At 41.5% G+C, this 26,233-nt stretch overlaps 1 protein-coding gene across 6 annotated transcripts in view; it reads left to right on the top strand.

Moving 5' to 3' along the window:
- The first annotated feature begins 22,418 nt into the window (after positions 1-22,418).
- The window catches only part of arfip2a (ADP-ribosylation factor interacting protein 2a), a 52,561-nt gene continuing 48,746 nt past the window's right edge, over positions 22,419-26,233 (top strand). For all 6 annotated transcript variants that reach the window (XM_060897710.1, XM_060897712.1, XM_060897714.1 and 3 more), the window contains exon 1: positions 22,419-22,606. In XM_060897710.1, coding sequence (XP_060753693.1) covers positions 22,581-22,606 — 26 coding nt within the window. In that variant the 5' untranslated portion in view covers positions 22,419-22,580. The remainder of the gene's footprint in view (positions 22,607-26,233) is intronic.

Here is a 26,233-nt window from a genome sequence, read left to right on the forward strand (position 1 = left end):
TTCTGGAAAGAAGCAAATTCATCTGTCAACAGAATAAGAAAATTTAAAGCTTGGAATGAGGAACAGTGTCTAAAATTTAGCTTGATGATCTTATACTGGGGGGCGGCATGGTGGTGTAGTGGTGAGCGCTGTCGCCTCACAGCAAGAAGGTCCGGGTTCGAGCCCCGTGGCCGGCGAGGGCCTTTCTGTGCAGAGTTTGCATGTTCTCCCCGTGTCCGCGTGGGTTTCCTCCGGGTGCTCCGGTTTCCCCCACAGTCCAAAGACATGCAGGTTAGGTTAACTGGTGACTCTAAATTGACCGTAGGTGTGAATGTGAGTGTGAATGGTTGTCTGTGTCTATGTGTCAGCCCTGTGATGACCTGGCGACTTGTCCAGGGTGTACCCCGCCTTTCGCCCGTAGTCAGCTGGGATAGGCTCCAGCTTGCCTGCGACCCTGTTGGACAGATAATGGATGGATGGATCTTATATTGGAGTTCTAATAATCATCTAATAAGAAATATTAGATAAATTCACCCATATTAAAGATATTTTCTCTCAACAAGATATAATTTTTTGGTGTGTAAGTCCTGTTAATACATGTTTTATTTATTTTATACCACAATTTTTCAAGGATTAGCGACAGTTTTGTTCATTATTAAACAATGACACAATGAACATTTCATGTGTTTATAGTTACGTTTAATGTTGTCGAAGTTCTTGTTGTCACTTATTTCATTCCTTTTGCTTTCTTTTGTTGATAAGACAAAGTGAAAACTTCTTTGTCCTGAAGACTTTCCCTTGGTGGAAAAACTTTTGTTATGAAATGCTAACACTGGAGACTCCTTCCTGTAATGTTAAACAAACATCTCTTGACAGAAAACTGCACCATATCAACAATTACATGTTTTTCCTTTGTTAAATAACATTACATAGATCATCTGAGACAGAATTCCCAGTATAGGTTGTTATTGAAAATATTGATGCTTCATTGATGTATGAGTATGTTTTTGGTACTTGTTGGTACACATACGGCGGCACGGTGGTGTAGTGGTTAGCGCTGTTGCCTCACAGCAAGAAGGTCCTGGGTTCGAGCCCCGGGGCCGGTGAGGGCCTTTCTGTGTGGAGTTTGCATGTTCTCCCCGTGTCCGCGTGGGTTTCCTCCGGGTGCTCCGGTTTCCCCCACAGTCCAAAGACATGCAGGTTAGGTTAACTGGTGACTCTAAATTGACCGTAGGTGTGAGTGTGAATGGTTGTCTGTGTCTATGTGTCAGCCCTGTGATGACCTGGCGACTTGTCCAGGGTGTACCCCGCCTTTCACCCGTAGTCAGCTGGGATAGGCTCCAGCTTGCGTGCGACCCTGTAGAAGGATAAAGCGGCTAGAGATAATGAGATGAGATGATATACCACGGCGGCACGGTGGTGTAGTGGTTAGCGCTGTCGCCTCACAGCAAGAAGGTCCTGGGTTCGAGCCCCGGGGCCGGCGAGGGCCTTTCTGTGTGGAGTTTGCATGTTCTCCCCGTGTCCGCGTGGGTTTCCTCCGGGTGCTCCGGTTTCCCCCACAGTCCAAAGACATGCAGGTTAGGTTAACTGGTGACTCTAAATTGAGCGTAGGTGTGAATGTGAGTGTGAATGGTTGTCTGTGTCTATGTGTCAGCCCTGTGATGACCTGGCGACTTGTCCAGGGTGTACCCCGCCTTTCGCCCGTAGTCAGCTGGGATAGGCTCCAGCTTGCCTGCGACCCTGTAGAAGGATAAAGCGGCTAGAGATGATGAGATGAGATGATATACCACGAAAAAGCCCAGCCATTATTATTATTATTATACATACATATTCCTTTTGGGTGTTCAATGCGTCTTTCTCTTTCAAAATTCTATCAAAATCTTCCGTATTTAATGAAGCAAACCTGGCGGTCATGTTTGTTTACAAATTGTCACAGTCACTCGCTAGTGCGGAAGTTTTACGTCTCCGACATATGACATCATGTTGCCTTGACAACCATGCAGTATTGTAAACCATATTCAACGCTCATTCTCCATTGGGTAGAGTGACGTAATACACATATGATAAGCGATATGCTAACAATATTGCATGCTATCAAACCAAATGAATGAAACCCGCTAGAAGGGAATAGAACACGTTTTTATTCCTTAGAAAAGTGTCCTGTATGTATAATAATTAATATCATTTAATCCGGGATGTTGTAGCACATTAAATTCACTCTGTCTGTGGTTTCTTTGGTTTGCAGACTGGCCATGGTAATGTACTATACACCACTATGATTCCTTTATAACATTAGCTAGTTGATTTCAAATTAAGTGCATTGGCTAGTTATATTAATTACCATAGATTGAGTCATTTGGCAGGCTTTGTTTCAATTTGTACAACCACTTTGTGATGCACCCTAAGTTGTAACCCTAAGTTTTTTTGTCAAGCTATTTTGTTGATAGATATTACCTAGATTTTAAATTCGTCCTCCCATCTAATATCACCACCAGCCGTCACGTCCCAGCACCTCCCATTAACTTCAACACTGTTTTATACGTTGGATTTTAGAAATTGTGTCCTTGTGGGATCTAAGCATAGCATGTAAATTATAAGCAAAGGCTGGATGTCCAGAATGTGGCTGTTTCTGTCCTCCTGACATTTAAGCAATTTCCCAAAGGGCAGCAGGACAGGAACGGAGCATATTTTATCATACATTTGCACCCAAAGGCAAAATGAAGACTTCATCAAGCTTAAGGTTAAATCCTCCTCTGATGAATGTGTCCGTGTGACATTTTAATAGTGATAAGCTTGCAGTTTCTCTGTGTAATCTGACAATTTCAAACTTCTAAATTTTTCTTCTTTGTTATTTTTTGCATTCTTACGTGGATCAGAGTTAAAACGAATTGACGCACAGGGCTAAGGCACAGCCTGTAACTACACAGGAAGGCCTTGTTTAAATTGCATGTTTCCACTGTTGCGTGCATGGCCATGTTTTGCACAAGTCTTATGACCCAACCGCAGGTAGCAGCCATAAAAAAACTCCTAAATGAGCAATTGGGGGAAAATGCAAACCACCCCCTTTAAAGGATTTATAACACCTCAAAAGGTCTGTTTATTTGCAGGCGCTATAGTAGCCTTTTGATTATGCAGGTGACTTTTAACGGGAAAATGAATGAGTTCCTGCTGAGGTGGTCGAGCTCCTGTTTTTAGGGTGCTGCTTCATCACACACTGCTGGTGTTTTACAGGCCTCACGCTCTCACGAACTCCACTGGGTCAAACCTACTGCCGCAGCAGCCTTAAAGGGAACGATTCCTTTTTTTTTCTTTTTTAAATCATAGCTTACGTGCCAGATGTCATGAGTTGTGTTCATGGTAAGATTGTAAAGGTGAGTGTGATTTTCCCATCGCATGCTACACTTAAAAATTATAGCTGTATGAGAATGGGGGGAAAAGTTGTTGTATAGTTACTGTAAAAAGTTGCGGGAAGCCATGGCCTAAAGGTTGGACAAGCAGCTTTGGGACCAAAAGGTTGCTGGTTTGATTCCCTGGGCCAGCAGGAATGGCTGAAGTGCCCTTGAACAAGGCACCCTAACCCCCAACTGCTCCCCAAGCTGCTCTGGGTATGTGGTACATTGCTCTGGATAAGAGTGTCTGCAAAATAATTCTGGAGTTATACTGTATGTGTAGTAGAGAATAAGGAATAAAAAAGATGGGTGTGCTGTTATAGGAAAATAATCAGTGACTGGTTGGTGTGATGTGGCCTGATGTTACCAATTTGCTAACAGTTACAAGTTTAAGTTATTAATGAACACCGGGCCATACTTTTTAAACATTTATAAACTTTTCCATGGTTGAAAACTTGCTGGGCAGCATGGTGGTGAAGTGGTTAGCACTATTGCCTCACAGCAAGAAGGTTCTGGGTTTGAGCACTACAAAAAAATGGCCTTTCAAAAATAAGAAATAAAAGATTAAAACAAAGCATATTTGCTTGAATCAGGTGAAAAAAATCTGCCAATGGAACTAGTCAAATTTGACTTGGTAAGATTTCTGAAAGTAAGATGAAAAATCTAACCTGTTTTTAGATGAAATAATTCCAAAATAAGATTGGGGAACTTATTATGCGAGATCTGATTAACTCAAAATAATCAAAATAGTTCTTATAACAAGATCGTACTTCTTACATTTAGCCATTCAAGTCATTTTTATTTATTTCATTTTAAGGGTATTTCACTTAAATTCATGACAAAGTCTTAGCAGTAAAAACTGAATTTAAGATAAATATACTAATATTAGGATTGTTAAATTCTACAACTAAGCATTGCTAGCTTAAAAGATTCTCCTTTTGTGACCTGTAATTAGTAAAATACTCTAGATATGAGACCAGAGACTATCTTGAATCAAGTTGACGACACGTGTAGCATTGCAACAAGTTTATTTTTTTTCCCATTTCAACATTCAAACATTAAAACATCTCTTAAGATTCCACTTCCCCAGGACCTCAGGCACCAAAAAAATAAATAAATAAATAAATAAATAAATAAATAAAAGTCTACGCATTTTGACTTACAGTGCTTACACAACCCCAAAGCAACAGTGCATTTTGGGGGCACTGACTATTCATGTGTACGAGGGGTTTACAAGATCAGGCACAAAAAAACCCCAAACAAACAAACAAACAAACAAACAAACAAACAAACAAACATTGAACTTAATTCACAGCATTCCAAAAAGCCCTCACTAAAACGCCCTCCACTCACTCATAGCCTTTTTGAAGGCACTTGTCTGGTCTAGAGTCTGTAGAGCATCTAGAAGGAGCTCACTCTGAATGACTGAGAAAACAGTCGCAAGAAACTTAGGATCTGTAAGGTGGAGTTGAATTGTAATGAAAGATTCAAAGATTTCAGTAAAGTTCATTTATTCCCAAAACAAGCATACTTTGTTTTTTTTCTCTTGAAACAAGATGAACCGCATTTGACAAATGTCCAAAATGTACTTACTTGTTTTTTAAAAAAACTTGTTTTATTTTCAAAGGTGCTCCAAATAAGACTTTTTCAAGACATTTTGTCTATACAAGATTTTCAAGACGGACTGTCTAAAAACTAGCCTTTCTAGCTAAATGAGGTTTTGTTTGTTGGGCAATTATGTCTTATAATAAGGGTGGCTAGATGTCTTGACTTGAAAATAGACAAATAAACTTCCTAAGATTTTTATTTTTTGCAGTGAGCCCAGTGACCGACGGGGGCCTTTCTGTGTGGAGCTTGCATGTTCTCCCCATGTGTGTGTGTGTGTGGGTTTCCTCTGGGTGCTCCGGTTTCCCCCACAGTCAAGGGTGTACCCAGCCTCTCGCCCATAGTCAGCTGGGATAGGTTCCAGATTAGACCCCGAAGCCGCCGCCAGGCGCCGCTAAAACTGCAATTTAGAATTTGAGCCGCCGCCAGCCAATAATTTTGTAAGCCAATTTGAGCCGCTATCTAATAAAATTTGGCTGAGCCACTAAGAATTGTGTACATCAAATAATTGGTTTATCCACATCATGAGCTACAAGAAAAGTGACACAAACATGATCAACTGTACACACTAGTAGTAACACAATAGAGACGTATAGGCATACACTGTAGAGATTTAGAACTGATATCACAGCACAGAGAGCCACCACAAGCTTGCCGTTGTGACTACCTGTCTGGCTTCCCACCCCTCACACCGTTACCACAATACACTGGGGAACCCGGGAACCCACCCAGAGCATCAATCGACTCCGATATCGACGAGATGGCTGCATTCTTTGCCGCTGCTGAGGGAAAGTGTAAAGGTATTTTTTTTTGTTTGTTTGTTTGTTTCACATACTTCGAGATTGATAAAAAAAAAGTACTCCACCACTCTACTTTCATCATAGTAAGATAGCTGCCAGTCCTTCACTGGTCATTGCTAGTGAGAGTAGATAGCTAGATGCCTTCCTCGAACAATCCAGATTAGCTTATTATTAGCATTGAACTACAATCTTGCTAGATTTATATTTACAATGAAGTAAGAGACCAGGGGACCTGTGGTAATTTGCTATTTATTCCCCCCATTTGTTTGATCCGTTCGCCCAGATATATGCCACACAGTGACGTCCAGTATCAGCCATTTGTAGCCATAAACATTTTGGTGGCTGCAGCAGCCATTAAGGTTTTGGCTGAGTCAGCTAGCCAGCCAATAATTTCATCAGCCAGCCATTATCCTGAAAACAAACGGCTTCGGGGTCTACTCCAGATTGCCCGTGACCCTGCACAGGATAAGCGGCTACAGATAATGGATGGAAGGATGAAAACTTGCTAACACTGGAGACTCCTTCCTTAAAAAAAATCAAATAAATGGTTATTATTAGATAGATTACATGGAGCGACTTCATATACCGTAAGTCCCTGTGAACAAATGCATTAACATGAACCTTGCAACCGGTGCTATTGTCAGAGCTACTCTAATAGAAAAGTCAACACCTTCTGACCAATCAGATTTGAGAATTCAACAGTGCTGTGGTATAAAAATAATAAAGTGGACACTTGACCATCATGAATATATATGGTTCTTCCCCAAACTGTTGCAACAAAATTTGGAAGCACGCACTTGGCTAGAATGTCTTTGTATACTGTAGCGGTATCTCCCTTCACTGGAATTAAAAGGCCCAAACCTGCTCCAGCATGACAATGCTGCTGCGCACAAAGCACACTCCATGAAGACCTGATTTTCCAATGATGGCATGGAAGATCTCATGTGTCCTGCACAGAGCCCTGATGTCAACCCCACTGAAGACGTTTGGGATGAACTGGGACTCTGACTGAACCCCAGGTCACTCAATCTAACATTGTTGCCTGATATCATTAATCTTCTTGTTGCTAAATGGTCAAATTCTCACAGATGCACTCCAAAATCTCACAGAAAACCTTCCCAGATGAGAATCAAGGACTTTCAGTCTTGGGATTTGAACCCATAATAACCGTCAAGTTTCTAGAAGCTTACCATGCCATGTTGCTATGAATAGCTCTGTTCAGTGATGTTATGATGTGCTACCAATATTTGAGAATCAGTAGTAATTTGAGAAAGATTTGACAAGACTTTCATGTCTGTTTCAGCCCCGCTTCACACACACACACACACACACACACACACAGGCAAGGCAAAGGCAAAGCGAAGACAGTGGGTAAATATTCTCTCCGCTTCATCTGTGCCAAGACAAATTACACATCAGTTCTTAAAAATTTACATTTAACCACATGGTTCAGCACACTGGTGCTGCTTTGCTGGAGGTGTTTCATTTCTTATTCACTGTGAAGTTAAAGTTATTAAAGCAATACGATGCAACATTTGGAGATTTCTGTGGTGCAGCAGTTAGCTATTAGCAATCAGCTAGCTTGGATTGTCTTAATTGCATTGTTTTGAATTGCTGGGTTTCACTTGAGGTCACATCCACCTCATTAGTTACTCAAAACTTTAGCTGGTGGTCTACCAAAGCTCAGTTGACAAAGTGTTTGTACAGAGAAGGTGTATTGCTCGAATGAAAAATGCCTTATGCTTGCATTGTTTTAGGTTGTTTGAATCGATCAAACTATGAAACTGATAAGTTTCTTCAGGGTTCCCCGTGAACTAATAAAAAAGGGTGAATGAACACAGGATTTCACAAAAAGATGTCGAGAAAGGTGGTTTTTGAACCTCTCACTGAAATCAAAGGGAGCCGAGTCGAAGCATGCTCGAGTTTGCAGTGATCACTTGGTGAAAGGTTTGCATTTCCCTCTCAGCTCTGTCCTTCGTGTTTTCCAAGTACTTTTCTTGCTATGTGTCGTTATTTTATGGTACTTTTTTAAGTCACGAAGCGCTAAAGTCCCCAGCTGTTTCTGTGTTTACTCCTCACAAAGTCCATATGCTTGAAGGTCGCAACAAAATTCTTCCCCAGCCGTACAGTTACAATGCGCCGTGATCACTTCTCCGTCTTGTTTAACTAAGATCCAGGTCTTTAAAGGGGTTTCTGATGATCTTTGTGAATGATTTAGCTGAGAGATAAGAGCCAACACAAGTCAGAATCAAGCGAACTGTTGTTTGTTTGCACTTCAACTTGCAGCACTTCATTGTAAAGACGCGAACGAAAAGCTTAAAAAAAAACACACTTACACGGGCAAAAACAATACAGGATTCATTCGGCAGCGACTTGATCCCGAGGTTCTTTACCCAGCCACATACAAAAAAGTTGTAAGCCTCCATACTCTTCCACGCTTTCATCTGTTTTGCGGTGTAGAAGGACGTCTGCAACACCAGATAGTTCGAGATGTTGGGGAACTCGACTGAAGGGTAGTTTTCAAGATCATATGACAAATCCTTCTTTCCCGGACTGTAGGGGTCGATTCCATTGCACATAGCAATCTTCTGAATATATCTAAAGCCAGCAGTGGCTTCTAGATTATGAGCGTACTCTGATAAGTTATCGCTAGTTGTTTGCACTACGGCAGCCGTTTAGACCACCAGCTATTTCACTTCCGGTAAAACTGCGAAGAAAAGTCACATGACTGAAACCCAGCAATAGTTTACTTATTATCATGCGAGTTAACATTTAAGAGATGAGGAATAAAGCTGTTCTTCTAACATCAATAATTAATTTTCATGAGCAGTGATGGTGCAAATTGTTACTCTCACTCAAGATCTTTCTACTTTCTTCTACTTATTATTATTATTATCCTCCTAACGTTTTTTAGGACGCTATTTCTTCCTCAGTTTTCAACCAGTCATCACCAAATTTCACATGAAGAATACATCTGGGCTGAATTAGAATGCTATGACTTTTGGTGCTGATCCAGATCACCGAATTGGAATGATCCATGAAAAACAGGCTTTTTTCCTCACTAAGCATCATTCTCTATCTTTTACCGATCCGGATCTATAGGGTATGGTGACCAGACATCCCAGTCTTTAAGAGCTAGCGCAAATCACTGTGACTTTAGTCACAGTATCTATCTAGTTTCATTTTTAAGTCATTATGATAAAATATGACCATTTGTCTTGAAAACATTTGCCATAAATGTGGTCATTGCGGTTGGTGTCTTTAGAGGAAGCTCTGACTTTAATCTGCTAGGTTACAAAATTAAATTGTGATGTAATATACCGATTAACAAAGATAGTAGTCCTTTGTGTAAAGGTGCATCATGTATTAACTGTTGTATAAAGGTTTAAATGTAATCATTTATGGAATAGAAAATATTTTTCACACATTTAAAGCCATTATTCTCTTCATTTAATTAAACTAGACGCTTCAGACTTGTCCTAATTCACACTTTAAAAAGTTGCCATCGATCACCACCAAGAAAATACAGTGGTGCTTGAAAATTTGTGAACCCTTTAGAATTTTCTATATTTCTGCATAAATATGACCTAAAACATCATCAGATTTTCACACAAGTCCTAAAAGTAGACAAAGAGAACCCAGTTAAACAAATGAGACAAAAACATTATACTTGGTCATTTATTTATTGAGGAAAATGAACCAATATTGCATATCTGTGAGTAGCAAAAATATGTGAACCTTTGCTTTCAGTATCTGGTGTGACCCCCTTGTGCAGCAATAACTGCAACTAAACATTTCCGGTAACTGTTGATCAGTCCTGCACACCGGCTTGGAGGAATTTTAGCCCGTTCCTCCGTACAGAACAGCTTTAACTCTGGGATGTTGGTGGGTTTCCTCACATGAACTGCTCGCTTCAGGTCCTTCCACAACATTTCGATTGGATTAAGTTCAGGACTCTGACTTGGCCATTCTAAAACATTAACTTTGTTCTTCTTTAACCATTCTTTGGTGGAACGACTTGTGTGCTTAGGGTCATTGTCTTGCTGCATGACCCACCTTCTCTTGAGATTCAGTTCATGGACAGATGTCCTGACATTTTCCTTTAGAATTCGCTGGTATAATTCAGAATTCATTGTTCCATCAATGATGGCAAGCCGTCCTGGCCCAGATGCAGCAAAACAGGCCCAAACCACAATACTACCACCACCATGTTTCACAGATGGGATAAGGTTCTTATGCTGGAATGCAGTGTTTTCCTTTCTCCAAACATAACACTTCTCATTTAAACCAAAAAGTTCTATTTTGGTCTCATCCGTCCACAAAACATTTTTCCAATAGCCTTCTGGCTTGTCCACATGATCTTTAGCAAACTACAGATGAGCAGCAATGTTCTTTTTGGAGAGCAGTGGCTTTCTCCTTGCAACCCTGCCACGCACACCATTGTTGTTCAGTGTTCTCCTGATGGTGGACTCATGAACATTAACATTAGCCAATGTGAGCGAGGCCTTCAGTTGCTTAGAAGTTACCCTGGGGTCCTTTGTGACCTCGCCGACTATTACACGCCTTGCTCTTGGAGTGATCTTTGTTGGTCGACCACTCCTGGGGAGGGTAACAATGGTCTTGAATTTCCTCCATTCGTACACCATCTGTCTGACTGTGGATTGGTGGAGTCCAAACTCTTTAGAGATGGTTTTGTAAACTTTTCCAGCCTGATGAGTATCAACAACGCTTTTTCTGAGGTCCTCAGAAATCTCCTTTGTTTGTGCCATGATACACTTCCACAAACATGTGTTGTGAAGATCAGACTTTGATAGATCCCTGTTCTTTAAATAAAACAGGGTGCCCACTCACACCTGATTGTCATCCCATTGACTGAAAACACCTGACTCTAATTTCACCTTCAAATTAACTGTTAATCCTAGAGGTTCACATACTTTTGCCACTCACAGATATGTAATATTGGATCATTTTCCTCAAAAAATAAATTACCAAGTATAACATTTTTGTCTCATTTGTTTAACTGGGTTCTCTTTATCTACTTTTAGGACTTGTGTGAAAATCTGATGATGTTTTAGGTCATATTTATGCAGAAATTTAGAAAATTCTAAAGGGTTCACAAACTTTCAAGCACCACTGAAAGTGTTATAAAAGCTACTTTTTATTTTTCTTTCAGTGTTTCAGGCCCATTATGATCCATTTTCCATGTAAAGAATGATTTTTGCTGACTTACTAACTCCTAGATCGTCATATAAATATCACTCCATGTGATTTTGAGAGTCACAGAGAGGTGTGTTATTGCCAGATCAGTGAGCTACATGAACCTACACAGGGTTCACATTGTTTCTTTATATGTGACTTGCTTCATTTCCAGCCAAGATTTTATATTTGAAGTGAAGTCACGCATATTGTGAATCCATAATAGTGAGTGTCTCTTCCTCTGATTAGACCACAAGCACGAGGGGAAAAAGCTGACAGTTTGTTTAAAATTGTGCATTACCAAAACTATAAAGGGATCAGGTCCATATGCTTTAGATTGTAAACACACAGCCGTGTTTGTAACTGTTTGGCTTCGGAGTAATGACATAACGGTTAAGAAATCTTCGGCTGAGCTGAGGTCTCATGCCTTCTCTGAGGTTCTATTGTGTCTGGGCTCTGATTAGCACTGTAGATCATGATGGAGCTCATGAAGCATCTCACTCAGAAACATCTGGAATCGCACGTAATGATCATTAAGACAGACTGAAGGACAGTCAATGATGGAGGAGAAGAGACTATAGAGTTCAGCTGTTATACACCTCTGAAAGCAGAGAAAAGTTCTCGAACATGGACATGGACAATATGTTACTCCATTTCTGGTCTGTGGCTCATTCTAAAATTGCTGTTGTCCACTTCATCACCGCAGTCCTCATTTCACATTCACTCAAAAGCAATAAGGGCCATTTCCATGACATTCCAGACATGTTGTTCTTTTACATAAGTCCTGACATGATGGAAGGAATAAAACACTCGGGGCATTGTGTAAAAGGAAAATGATCAACAGCGTAGTGTAATGCAGCCTGATGTGAGTTACTGGTACCAGCAATTTGATTATTATCCCAAGTTTATACATTTTATTATCTCATCTCATTATCTCTAGCCACTTTATCCTGTTCTACAGGGTCGCAGGCAAGCTGGAGCCTATCCCAGCTGACTACGGGCGAAAGGCGGGGTACACCCTGGACAAGTCGCCAGGTCATCACAGGGCTGACACATAGACACAGACAACCATTCACACTCACATTCACACCTACGGTCAATTTAGAGTCACCAGTTAACCTAACCTGCATGTCTTTGGACTGTGGGGGAAACCGGAGTACCTGGAGGACACGGGGAGAACATGCAAACCCCGCACAGAAAGGCCTTCGTCGGCCACGGGGCTCGAACCCGGACCTTCTTGCTGTGAGGCGACAGCGCTAAACACTACACCACCGTGCCGCCCCACATTTTATTATAACTTGTATTATTACCTCTGGCAACGTCGATGAAGGAGGTTAAGTTTTCACCTCCATTTGTTTGTCTGTTCTGAACGTAACTCAAAAAGTAGTGAACAGATTTTGATGAAATTTGGTGGAAAGGTTAACCATGGGCCAAGACACAACTGATTAGATCTTGATGCAAATCCGGATATGTATGTGGATCCGCGATCCAGATATGTATGCAGAGCCAGGATTTTTATTTATTTTTTGTCTCTTCCCAACGTAACTCAAAAATGAGTGAACAAATTTTGATGAAATTTGGAGGAAAGATAAGCTATGGGTCAAGGAACAATTGATTAGATTTTGATCCAAATCTGAATATGTGGCTTGGTGGAGGTATGCACTCTACCAAGTGCCCTTCTAGTTATACAAGGTGTCATTATCGCAAAATGAACCCCGACAGTGTGATGCAGGACACGGATGCAAAGTGGAGGGGCCTTGAATCATCCTGAAAGGGTTTATTTTAAGTTAATGATCAGCTCACTGTACATTATCTTGCTTATTACACGGCTACACAAAATATTGATTTAAAAATGATTTTATTGCGTCTGCTGTATGATGTGGCCCATAGCAATGGTCTGTTATACAGAAAGAACAGAACACTGAATGCCATAATCGACCAATCCGAACTGTGCATTCAAATGAGCCTTGTATTGATTTTCTATAACAGCAGCTCTGATAATAGTTCACAAATCACAGGTTTATATTACACTCATCCTAATGGCATTGTTTCTATAATAACTGGTAAATCACAGGGGCTGTGATGTGTATGGCGGATGCGCGACATGATCTAGGAGTAATAATATATTGATTTTAATAAACAATGAATAATGGATAATTGTTGATATGGTGAAGTTTTTGGGAAGGACACATTTATTTCACATTTATGGAAGGAGTCTCCAGTGTCAGCGCTTTGTAACAGTCAGAGGTACTTTTTTATTACTTTTGACAGAAGTAAATCTTCAGAAAGGATTGATTTCTGGCTTCTGAGTAATGTGAGATTTTTTTTTTTTGTGGATATTCCGCAACATTAAATGGATAAAAAATGAAAACAAAGAAAAAAACAGGCCATTGTTTAATAAGTAAAAAATAATCATTGGTCAAATTCGGTGGTATAAGAGGAATAATTAGCAGTTATTCCATGAAATTGAGTCATACATGAGCTGATAGCCAATGAGTCGGGTAATGCCAAGTTGTCTATAAGCCATGTATGATGAGATTGAGTGGAATAACTGTTTTATTCTATCCACATTCACTGGATTTTGAGAAACAGAGCATTTTTATTTTTTATTTTGCAAATTAGTTAAATAAAAACTTCATACAGGGCGGCACGGTGGTGTAGTGGTTAGCGCTGTCGCCTCACAGCAAGAAGATCTGGGTTCGAGCCCCGTGGCCGGCGAGGGCCTTTCTGTGCGGAGTTTGCATGTTCTCCCCGTGTCCGCGTGGGTTTCCTCCGGGTGCTCCAGTTTCCCCCACAGTCCAAAGACATGCAGGTTAGGTTAACTGGTGACTCTAAATTGACCGTAGGTGTGAATGGTTGTCTGTGTCTATGTGTCAGCCCTGTGATGACCTGGCGACTTGTCCAGGGTGTACCCCGCCTTTCGCCCGTAGTTAGCTGGGATAGGCTCCAGCTTGCCTGCGACCCTGTAGAACAGGATAAAGCGGCTAGAGATAATGAGATGAGATGAGATGTAAAATGCAAAATGAAATTAATAATGGACAGTGCATGTTAATAAAGCAGATGTTTGTGGTATTTTTCTTCCCAACTTCCTTTCAGAGATACTTGACGCAAATGTTTTTTTCATTTGACCACGTCGTTTGACTTGAAGTGCATGGAAAATGTGCTGGTCGAGAGTTGCAGGTTAAAATCTTTCACTTCAGTCGTCCAACAGAAACACACTCTGGATTTGTGTCTGTCTCAAGCATGAAACATTTTGACCTTCAAAAGGAAAAAGCCTCAGTGGGTTCCATCACAATGCTGAATCTTCAAGGACTTGTTAGGATAAATCCAACTATTCTATTATCTGCTGTATCAATGTAATTTTATAAATGGATAAAACATAAGTGGATAAATAGATTTTAAAGGAGACCAAAGGGAAATTTATACAGAGGAGACGGGCTAGACGGGTTTCACTGACTTGTATATCAGTCCTCTCTTTGAACTGGAGTCCCTCAGAGACGATATGAGACTGTGATATCAAGCCTCAAAAGACTTTGTTAATATTGATGCATGTAAGTCTTACTCTGCTGCTTTATGATGCATATAGAGATCATGGCCACCTTTCCGGAGTGACATTCGCTTGTGCCAAGAGTAACACATGAACATTCATAGGCAATACTGACTTTACAATGAACCGTGTCTCTTACCTCTGTGTGAACTTTAACGCAGGTGCAATTATATGCGTTCTGTTGAATATAAACACGTCCAGCAGACTTAAGAGTTGTCATGTTTAGCACGGATTGTGTGCCACACTGTAGATTTACAGAAAAGAAAATAAGAGTGAAGGTTCATTGATTCGCATGGGGCACAAAGGCTAACCCATATGATGGTCCCATCCCACAGAAGAGCTACTGTAGCACAAACTGCTGAAAAAGTTAATGTTGACAACTTTCTGTTTTAGCCAGCATTAACTTTTTCAGCAGTTTGTGCTACAGTAGCTCTTCTGTGGGATGGGATCATATGGGCTAGCCTTCGTGCCCCATGTGAATCAATGAGCCTGACAACCATGACCCTGTCACCGGTTCACTGGTTGTCCTTCCTTGGACCACTTTTGGTAGGTACTAATCACCTTTTGGTAGGTACTAAGTCGCTCAGATCCTTAGGCTACTATCACACTGTCTCGTATCTTGCCACGTAAGCGGCGTGTGGGTCAAACACCAAGAAATGAGGCATATTTTGTCCAAAATTAAAGTCCTGTGACGTACACGGCGTATGTATGATGTTTCTGTGGCGTTCCTGTGGCATATCTGGGGTTTGTATGGGGTTCAAGGGATGTAAAGTTATGGCGTACTGAGGCATATGCATGGCGTATGATACATTGTTGTGGTGTAACCATTTCATTGCTTTCATTGGCGTGGCATTTCATTCTTACGTGTGATGTTGCTGCTGCATACTTGCAGCGTATCTGCAGCGTTCACAGGTGGGTATAAAAGGGGGCCCCACGCTGCGTTCATTGTCGTTCGTCACAGTCAAGAAAGCATTATGCCAGTGAAGAAGTCAGGACCCAAGAAGGGCAAGGAAAGAGGGAAGACATCAGTCGCATCTACCCAGCCAGCCCTGGAGCCACCTTCATAAGACACATGTCAACTAAAGCGTTCGCACAGCGTAATAGGTGTTAAAGCAACGTTCCCGCTGCATCACTCCTGCATAGCTTTCGTTTTTATGGTGTACATGTGACGTACTTGTGACGTATCAAATCTGCTACGTATGTGCTACGGATTTTTAAGTGCAGACTTAAAAATACGCCGCACCCTGACATACAAGAAGATCATGTTATGCATCCTAGAGTATTAGCTATGTAAGCTGGTGATGCTGTGATGTTCCTTTCTTACTGCCACGTATCCTGATATATTGTACATATGTAAGGCTAAAACGCCAATGTGTGAACCAAGCATTACCTTTGCCCATTTTTCCTGCTTCCAACCCATCAACTTCAAGAACTGACTGTTCTCTTGCTGCCTAATATATCCCATCACTTGACAGGTATATATATATATATATATATATATATATATATATATATATATCATCTCATTATCTCTAGCCGCTTTATCCTTCTACAGGGTCGCAGGCAAGCTGGAGCCTATCCCAGCTGACTACGGGCGAAAGGCGGGGTACACCCTGGACAAGTCGCCAGGTCATCACAGGGCTGACACATAGACACAGACAACCATTCACACTCACATTCACACCTACGGTCAATTTAGAGTCACCAGTTAACCTAACATGCATGTCTTTGGACTGTGGGGGAAACCGGAGCACCCGGAGGAAACCCACGCAGACACGGGGAGAACATGCAAACTCCGCACAGAAAGGCCCTCGCCGGCCACGGGGCTCGAACCCGGACCTTCTTGCTGTGAGGCAACAGCGCTAACCACTACACCACCGTGCCGCCCTATATATATATATATATATATATATATATATATATATATATACACACACACACACACACACACACACACACACACACTTCCTGGCCACTTTAATCAGAACTTGTTCTTGATTCTAAGATTCCTGTTCTTGGCTGTAGGAATGGAACCCAATGTGATCTTTTGCTGTTGGATGCTGAGATGCTTTTCTGCCCATCACGGTTGTAAAGAGTGATTTTATGAGTTACTATATCCTTCCTGGCAGCTCGAACCAATCTGACCATTTTCCTCTGAACTCTCTTATCAACAAGGGTTTTTTTCCCCCCCACCCACAGAACTGTCGCCCACTCATTCAATGTTTTTTTTTGTTTTTCGCACCATTCTGTGTAAACTCTAGAGATTGTTGTGTGTGAAAACCCCAGGAGATCAGCAGCTTCTGAAATACTCAAACCAGTCCATCTGGCTCAAACCAACACCCATACCACAGTGAAAGAAAGTCACACTTTGAGATCACAATTTTTCCCGTTCTGATGTTTGAAGTGAACATGAACTGAAGCTCTTGATTTGTATCTGCATGATTTGATGTATTGTGCTGCTGTCAAGGGATTGGCTGATTAGAGAACTGCATCAAACGGCAGGTAGACGAGTGTACCTAATAAAGTGTCAGTGCATGTATATACAGTTTATTAGGTATCCAACCCTGCCCCAACACCCCACATATCTCCCCCCTCACACCAAACCTCACATTATCTGTACATTATAACAAGCCTTACATCATGTGACTTAGGTATGTGGTAGTTCATAAATAAGGCAGACCAAGGTTTGTAGTATCAGTTAGTGTTTCACTGTGCACTGGGTTGAGTGATATGACATTACTGACTTGTGACATGATAGTTGGTGCTTTAGGGCTAAGTGAGCTTCACACCCAATCATTTAAAGGCTTTATCAGTTAAATACAACTAAAAGCAACCTTGGTAAACCTGGATAATGGAGAATAGGATGAATAATGCAAGTAAACATATAGATCACAGTTAAGCAAATTCAACATTTGTTTGTATTCATTCATTTATTGGCGTACAACTGCAGACGATTCAGCAACAAGAAAATATTTCCAGTGGGCACATGTGCAACAAAACTGAGGAATGAAGAAGATCGGGGGGGCATCTCATACGCTCTGCCCAAGGGCCACAAGATTGTCTGATAACTGTTTGTACACTTGTCTGGCCACAAGCTTCAGGATCTGCATTTCCACATATTGTGTGCCAGTTTTCAACGGAAAAACACACTTTTGAACAAATTTTGAAACAACCTTTGACACTGTGCTTTTCTGGGAAAGATAAAGTCAAAGATCCGTGTCTTTAAGAGCTTTGTTTAGCATTAATAAACAAAATAATTTAATGTTTGTTGAGGGGCTACAGGAAAAGGTCTGTGGTTGTTTATGCCATGTCAGTCAAATCGCCTCATTCTCTGAAAATAATTTAATCTTTGTCCTGTCTGTTGATGAAATGCCCTAAACACTTTAGTGAGACCTAGAACTCTGGCTTCCAGGCTGATAGAATGATCAAAATTTAATGCAAGCAACATACATCAGAGTGGCACAATGGGTACCATTGCCATCTTACAGGTGTAGGATCCTGAGATTGGGTTCCAGACACTCGGTAGAGTTTTGCATGTTCTGGTCATGTCCCTGTGTATTTTCTCTGAGTTTTCTGGTTTCCTCCCACCTCCCAAAAACATACAAGTAGCTGGACTGGCTGTGCTAAATTTCCCCTAGGTGTGAATATGTGTGTGTGGTGCTGTGCAATGAACTGGTGTCCCATTGGGGCAAGATTCCTGTCCTTCCTTGTACCCTGTGTTCCCAGGATATATTCCCATTAGTCCATAAACATTGAGCCCTCCTGTATGGTGTGAACTGCACAGGCTGGTGGTGGTAGTAGTTTGCCGTGGGGAATATCCTAATTGCGAAAATGAATGCTCCTAATAACCATTAAGGAATATCTGAATGGCAAGGTGAAGCTGAACATGTTTATCTCCACTTGGATAGGCATTCAAGAATATTTATGCACCACATCACAACCATTTAGTGTGTTATCACTGAATGGTTCTAGGGTTGAGTTTTTTATTGTCTTAGTCCCAAGATATCAGCTCTATCAGGTACATTTGAGAGAAAGTGGACAGGATTGTTTCAGCAAGACTGTGTGGCCATCCAATTTGGGGCAAATGAGAAAAGCAATTATTCTGTATGGTCTAACATTCCAGCACAATGCATCCAGGTCCAACTCAGTACTAGATGTGTAATAAACTGCCAACTGGGTGGATGTGCTTGAGTTCCAGTCAGTTTCAATAACAGCTTTTCTATGTTACACACCAGTCTGTGTTCAATATTACATTGATCTGGCATTTATACTTGTTGCTGATAAAGCTCCCAAGAATACTACATTACATTATATTAATGGCATTTAGCGGATGCTCTTATCCAGAGCAACATACCCAGAGCAGCCTGGGGAGCAGTTGGGGGTTAGGGGCCTTGCTCAAGGGCACTTCAGCCATTCCTGCTGGTCCAGGGATTCAAACTGGTGACCTTTTGGTCCCAATGTCACTTCTCTAACCATTAGGCCATGGCTTCTCCATACTACCCATGCGAAGGTTTTTTGTTTTGCATTATGTTCTTTTTCTTTCATGAATCTCTTTTCACACACACACACACACACACACACACACACACACACACACACACACACACACACACACATACATTTTTACTAGTTGGCTTTATTTAAAAGCCAGTGATGCATATTCACAAACAGATTTCTCATATTATATGATTATATCATATCTCATTCCTTTCCTCCATCTCATCACAGCCTAAAAATGTATACAACTCCAAATTTACTGCCGGACTTTAAATAATGGTTGAAAATAATTACATTAAATATGTATCACAAAAACCCTGTGATAGATCGGTGACCAAGGTGTACCCCATCTCTCGCTCATTGTCAGCTGGGATTGGCTCTATCCCACCCGTGACCCACAGTGGATAAGCAGCATAGCAAATGAATCAAAAGTTTCCACTTCAACAACTGAAGAAACAACTTCCCTTTGTTCTAATAAAAAATATTATTTTCATAGAGCCCTTGAAAATGTGAGAGGAAAATATTGGCACCACTATGTAATATTTGAAATGAATGGTGGAAACAAAAATCAACTATTCTCAGCATCTAGATGCTCCATTCTTGCCCCGGCTTTAGACAAACAAGATGTTTGAAGGGGTCTAATGAGACCAAAATCAAACTCTTCTGGTTCGCATGTTTGGCAGAAATGGTAATTGCATACAAGGAAACTCCCCCGACCCATATAAAACATGGTGGTAAATTATTGATCATTTGAGACTCATTTGTGACTAGTGGTTCACAATATTTTTATCCAGATCAAACCTGGCTGCCTGCCAAGACTTGGTTCTCAAAGGGTTCTTCAACCAGATAATAACCCCAGATATTTAACAGACACAATCCTGAAAGCTCATTGAAGGAGGCTATTGTAATGACAGCTGCAGGTATAAAGCCACTTTAATATTCACATTTCACATGTAATTTTCTAGGAATAAATGAATGAGCTGCTGTCAGCTTTTTAATCATCTCCTGTTCGATGCCAAATTGTCAATGATTTGATACAAACAGCTAATGGGAAAAGACACGGGAAATGCATACATGCATGCACCACGCTAGGGAAACTCACTTTCTCATGCTAATTTATTTGCCATCCGGACTCGAGGGTCATTATTCGTTTATGTTCTCCCCACATCCATATGGGTTTCCTCTGACCTCCCCAAAACACACTAGTATATGAAATGGCTATGATAAACTGCCCAAGGCGTGAACGTGTGCATGCACTGATGTCCTTGCCCAGTGTTCCTGGGATTCACCATGATCCTGACCAGGATAAAGCAGTTCCTGAAGATGAATGAATGTATGTGTTCCAGGTCAGAACTGTAGGTCAGGTGGAGTTTTTCAACCTCCGTTAGAATTTTTAACCCCGTTCATAATTTGCTACTTGTATTAGGGAAGCTTACAATATCAAGGGTTAGGGTTAGAGTTAGGAGTTGGGAAGACTTTGTATTTTAAACTACTTGATGATGTAATAAGACTGGACTCATTAATAAATTCAAAATATATATCACTCCTTCCATTGTAATAGTTGCCGCTAACCAAAAGTGGTCCAGGTGTTGGGTTAAGAGTCAGAAGGTTCTGAGTTCGAATCCTGGTTAAGTATGAAAAAAAAGTTTTAAAAAAATGCTAACTTGGGAGATAGGAATAGACAGACAAGAGGAAATACTAGGTAGGTGTAGACAGAGAGGAAGTGGATGGAAGAAAGAGAGACAAAAGAAGTGATGGAAAATCCCTTTTAAGAATCTATATAATAAGTGGCAAAGTTTGATTGTTTGTCTTGAGCTAACATTGCCATTTCTCGACGGATTTTCAACCAAATTTGGCAAGTAGGTCCAGGGATGACCCAGAATTTTGCAGATATAAACAAAATTCATGTACAGGCCCCAGAGAGGTCACTAGGGAGCACAACATCCACCCACCCCCTCCCTCAATGCCTTTCACGTTACGTTTATCAACACAAGCTCTCAACAGATCTTCACTAAACTTGGCACGTAGGTACAGGAGATAGCCACAATTTGGCAGAACTCAGAAATTCCATATTTGGGCCCCAGGGGGTCCCCAGGGGTCCCCAGTGGGCCCCTGGGTGGTGGAGGTTTGGGTTTTTGTTTGTCTTGGGTTAACGTCACCATTTCTTGACGGATCTTCACCAAATTTGATATGGAAGTCTGGGGGCAACCCAGAATTTTGCAAAACCCGGGCAACGCCGGGTAACCTGCTAGTCTTAGATAATCCACAATTTTACTGAGGTTGGAAGTTATGAACTAGGTTAAAATTTTTAACCCAGGTCACAAAAAAAAAAACACCACCACACACCTAGATTGAAAGTTTTTGACCTGTAACATGTGCATGGGGGCGGCACGGTGGTGTAGTGGTTAGCACTGTTGCCTCACAGCAAGAAGGTTCTGGGTTCGAGCCCAGTAGTTGACAGGGGCCTTTCTGTGTGGAGTTTGCATGTTCTCCCTGTGTCTGTGTGGGTTTCCTCCACAGTCCAAAGATATGCAGGCTCTAAACTGACTGTGAGTCTGAATGGTTGTTTGTGTCTCTGTGTGTGTCAGCCCTGCGATGAGCTGGCAACTTGTCCAGGGTGTACCCTGCCTCTCACCCATGGTCAGCTGGGATAGACTCCAGCTTGCCCCCCGCAACCCCACATGGGAAAACAAACATGTGCATAGGGGTGACACGGTGGTGTAGTGGTTAGCACTGTCGCCTCACAGCAAGAAGGTTCTGGGTTTGAGTCCAGTAGTCGACAGGGGCCTTTCTGTATGGAGTTTGTATGTTGTCTGTGTGGGTTTCCCCAACAGTCCAAAGACATACAGGTTAGGCTAATTGTTGGCTCTAAATTGTCCATGTGTGTGAATGGTTGAGAGGAGAAAACCTCTATAATAATCCAGTAGCAGGCACCAGGAAACCACGACTGTAACGTTCCCTAGACGCTTTGATGGCTGAAGCTGTCAGAGCGGCCACGTCACTGTAGTGATATGCCAAAATGGATGGAACATGTGCATGAATGGGGGAGAAAAAGGTATACTGTAGGCTAATCTTATTTTCATGAAGGCTGCACATAATTCTGGAGGTGAGTGCATGTAGGAATGACAGCTTGCTGACTCAAAATTCCAGAGAGTGAAGTGCTGGGATTCCTGGGATGATGGTGACACCATGTGGAAGTTGAGCTTTTCTTGAAAAAAAAAAAATATTATAATAAAAATAATAATTGATGCCCAAATTGATGGAACTGATATACACTGTTTCATTCAGTTTGAGCAGACAGACTGAGGATTAGAGCGGACAGGAATGAAACAATGAAGGTGTGGAGAAACATTAAGATCTCTGACATACTGACAAGAACGACAACAGCGCCTCGTGTGACGTCACTTCCGTTTGGAGAAAGCAAGGAGGATTTCGCAAAAGGCAAGCAAGGGGATAAAATACTGTACATGCAGAGGAAAATTATATTTGATGGACGCTGATTAAAAACTACAGCATACCTGTGTATATGGAAATAGCAACAAAGTGGATGCGGTTTGAATCAAATCGATGATAAATCTGGAGCCGGGATCCAGGTAAAGCAGTAAAGGGCATTATGGCATGTTTATAACGCCTAACTGAGCTGTGTAGTGCATCAATCAGACTGCATGTGACATAGGGTCAGAATAGACATGATAAACAGGGCTTTGGTGTTGTATCTTGTATGTACTTGTTCAGTATGAGATAAAATAGCATCCTTTTTCAATATATAAAAATAATAGCTTGGAATGGCTGGTGTAACATCTGGATAAACATCTGGCATGTGTTTTCTGGGTATACAAATGTTGTGTCGCGTTTAAATCACGTATTTAAAAAACAAACAAATGAAGAAATAAATAAATAAAAATAATGAGTGATGCTGCCTGTGACGTGTCCTAGCCATTTTGTGTAGAGGAGGGACGTGAAACCTCACATCCGGTGTTCCTCCTAAATCTGTTACCATGGTTACTTCATGTCCACACAGGCTGCTGTTGTGCAGCGTCAATAATAATAATAATAATAATAATGTAAGAGAGGGACATTATTTTTCAGAAAAGGAAATGAATAAATATGATAATTTTCTGAATAAAGTGTTTTGCATAAATATTCACCCCCTTGAACCTGTTATGTGAGAACTGTTTTTAATTATTATTATTATTATTATTATTATTATAATAAATACTGGTGGGCACGGTGGTGTAGTGGTTAGCGCTGTCGCCTCACAGCAAGAAGGTCCGGGTTCGAGCCCAGTGGCCGGCGAGGGCCTTTCTGTACGGAGTTTGCATGTTCTCCCCATGTCCGCGTGGGTTTCCTCCGGGTGCTCTGGTTTCCTCCACAGTCCAAAGACATGCAGGTTAGGTTAACTGGTGACTCTAAATTGACCGTAGGTGTGAATGTGAGTGTGAATGGTTGTCTGTGATGACCTGGTGACTTGTCCAGGATGTACCCCACCTTTCACCTGTAGTCAGCTGGGATAGGCTTCAGCTTGCCTGCAACCCTGTAGAACAGGATAAAGTGGCTAGAGATAATGAGAGATGACACAGGGTACACTTGGCGACTTGTCCAGGGTGTACCCCGCCTTTTGCCCATAGTCAGCTGGGATAGGCTCCAGCTTGCCTGCGACCCTGTAGAAGGATAAAGCGGCTAGAGATAATGAGATGAGATTATTATTATTATTATTATAAACACTGGGGGGCACGGTGGTGTAGTGGTTAGCGCTGTCGCCTCACAGCAAGAAGGTCCGGGTTCGAGCCCCGTGGCCGGCGAGGGCCTTTCTGTGCGGAGTTTGCATGTTCTCCCCATGTCTGCGTGGGTTTCCTCCGGGTGCTCCGGTTTCCCCCACAGCCCAAAGACATGCAGGTTAGGTTAACTGGTGGCTCTAAATTGACCGTAGGTGTGAATGTGAGTGTGAATGGTTGTCTGTGTCTATGTGTCAGCCCTGTGATGACCTGGCGGCTTGTCCAGGGTGTACCCCGCCTCTCACCCGTAGTCAGCTGGGATAGGCTCCAGCTTGCCTGCGACCCTGTAGAACAGGATAAAGTGGCTACAGATAATGGATGGATGGAGAGCTCATAGGCTTGTCAGAGTGAAGCCAGCTGGCCGCCATCTTACCACTCCCATCGCGGAGTGGAACTATCATTTAGACTACTGGAAGCTACACAAAATTGGACAAGAGCCATTCCACCGTATTGGTGCCATTTCCGTCCCTAGAAAATTTATATGTATAAATGCACATAAAAATGTACTTTAAAATACATTTCCTTATTATGCAGAATGTCCTGCACATTGATCTGATTTCAAATTTAAGATATATAATTGTAAGGATTAATAAAAGCTACCTAAAACACTGAAAAATAGCATGTGTTGCCTGTCCCCGCACTCTAACGTTATACTTAACTATGAAATATTATGATTAAAATCCTTCAGAAACAGTATTTCTTTTGCACTGTTGTGTGACTCCATATCCTATCCATGGTTTTAAATATATTTTTTTCATAAGAAATCCACAATATCTTAGTTAAAATACACATTTTAGTTGTGTCCCTGGGTTTTCACTCAGTCCTGTTACCCAAACATATTACCCCATCTGACAAATTTGGAACATTCCATAAATCACATGCTCAACAGGAAGTTACATCAGTTGTGTCTTCTGAAGGCCATGGGAAGACCAAAACTTAGTTCTCTCATTTACTTTTCTGTATATTTGATGATTTTTTAACTTTGACTGATAAGGTCAATGTCAACATACTGTCCTGTTACTTAAATTATTTCTTAGATGATTTTTTTTATTTAAAAAAAATACAGATTTTTGGTAAATCACTAGAATGTGCTAAGTGTGGTCATGCTATTAGCAATGACGCCATGTGGCTTAATTCCATGTATTAGCTAATCCTAGGCTAAAAACTCAGTCCTGTTACTCATATAAAGAGTATGCAGCCATCTTTGACTTACAAACCTTGTAAAAAAAAAAAAATAACGTAGCCTGAGGTTGACCAATACACATTTTGAATAGTTAAATATGTGTTATTATAATCAGTGTTGAAAAGATATAACAAATTAAGTTTAATTTGGGAGTGGTACAACAAGCAAATGGCACCCATTCGGTGGACTGTCCCACAAGTTATTTTTGTAGTTGGTGAGAAAAATTAGGCTACATCCACACGACAACGGCAACGAGATTTTTTTTTTTTAGCGGGTAAAAAAAATATCGCGTCCACATGGGCAACGGATCAGTAAAATATCAGGTACATATGGCAACGCAATGCTTGCTGAAAACGATGCAATACACATACCACACCTCTACGTGCGCTGTAAGACGGTCCCATCGGAGACACCAGAACAATAGAAGAAGTAGGACGCATGCGCATAAACCCCTTCTTCTACCCGGCGTGAATGAGTGAGTGCTGCTTGTTCTAGTCATGTGGTTGTGACATCATCGTAAACAAATCCGTTCTACTCATCCAGACGACTTCGCAACGGCGCCGTTGCCAGATCTTTCCACTCTGGAAACCATTCTCAAAAAATATCGTTTTGGGGCACCCAAAACGCCGGTGCCGTGTGGACGCCAGGCCAAAACGATAAAAAATTTTATCGGATTCACCTGAATCCGTTGCCGTGTGGACAGGGCCTTAGAAGAAAAATGCCTACATGTGCAGCAGTGAACTATACAAATCATCAGGTCAAAGGCTGTGGATGGACACTTCACCTGTGAGTATTGATATTCATTCATTCATTCATTATCTCTAGCCGCTTTATCCTTCTACAGGGTCGCAGGCAAGCTGGAGCCTATCCCAGCTGACTATGGGCGAAAGGCGGGGTACACCCTGGACAAGTCGCCAGGTCATCACAGGGCTGACACATAGACACAGACAACCATTCACACTCACATTCACACCTACGGTCAATTTAGAGTCACCAGTTAACCTAACCTGCATGTCTTTGGACTGTGGGGGAAACCGGAGCACCCGGAGGAAACCCACGCGGACACGGGGAGAACATGCAAACTCCACACAGAAAGGCCCTCGCCGGCCCCGGGGCTCGAACCCAGGACCTTCTTGCTGTGAGGCGACAGCGCTAACCACTATACCACCGTGCCGCCGAGTATTGATATAACTAAATATAAAATAAATATATAATATATTATATAAAATAAATATATATTTATTTTATTTTAATATTATATA

The sequence above is a fragment of the Neoarius graeffei genome, chromosome 17, assembly GCF_027579695.1.
Source record: "Neoarius graeffei isolate fNeoGra1 chromosome 17, fNeoGra1.pri, whole genome shotgun sequence".
Taxonomy (NCBI): domain Eukaryota; kingdom Metazoa; phylum Chordata; class Actinopteri; order Siluriformes; family Ariidae; genus Neoarius; species Neoarius graeffei.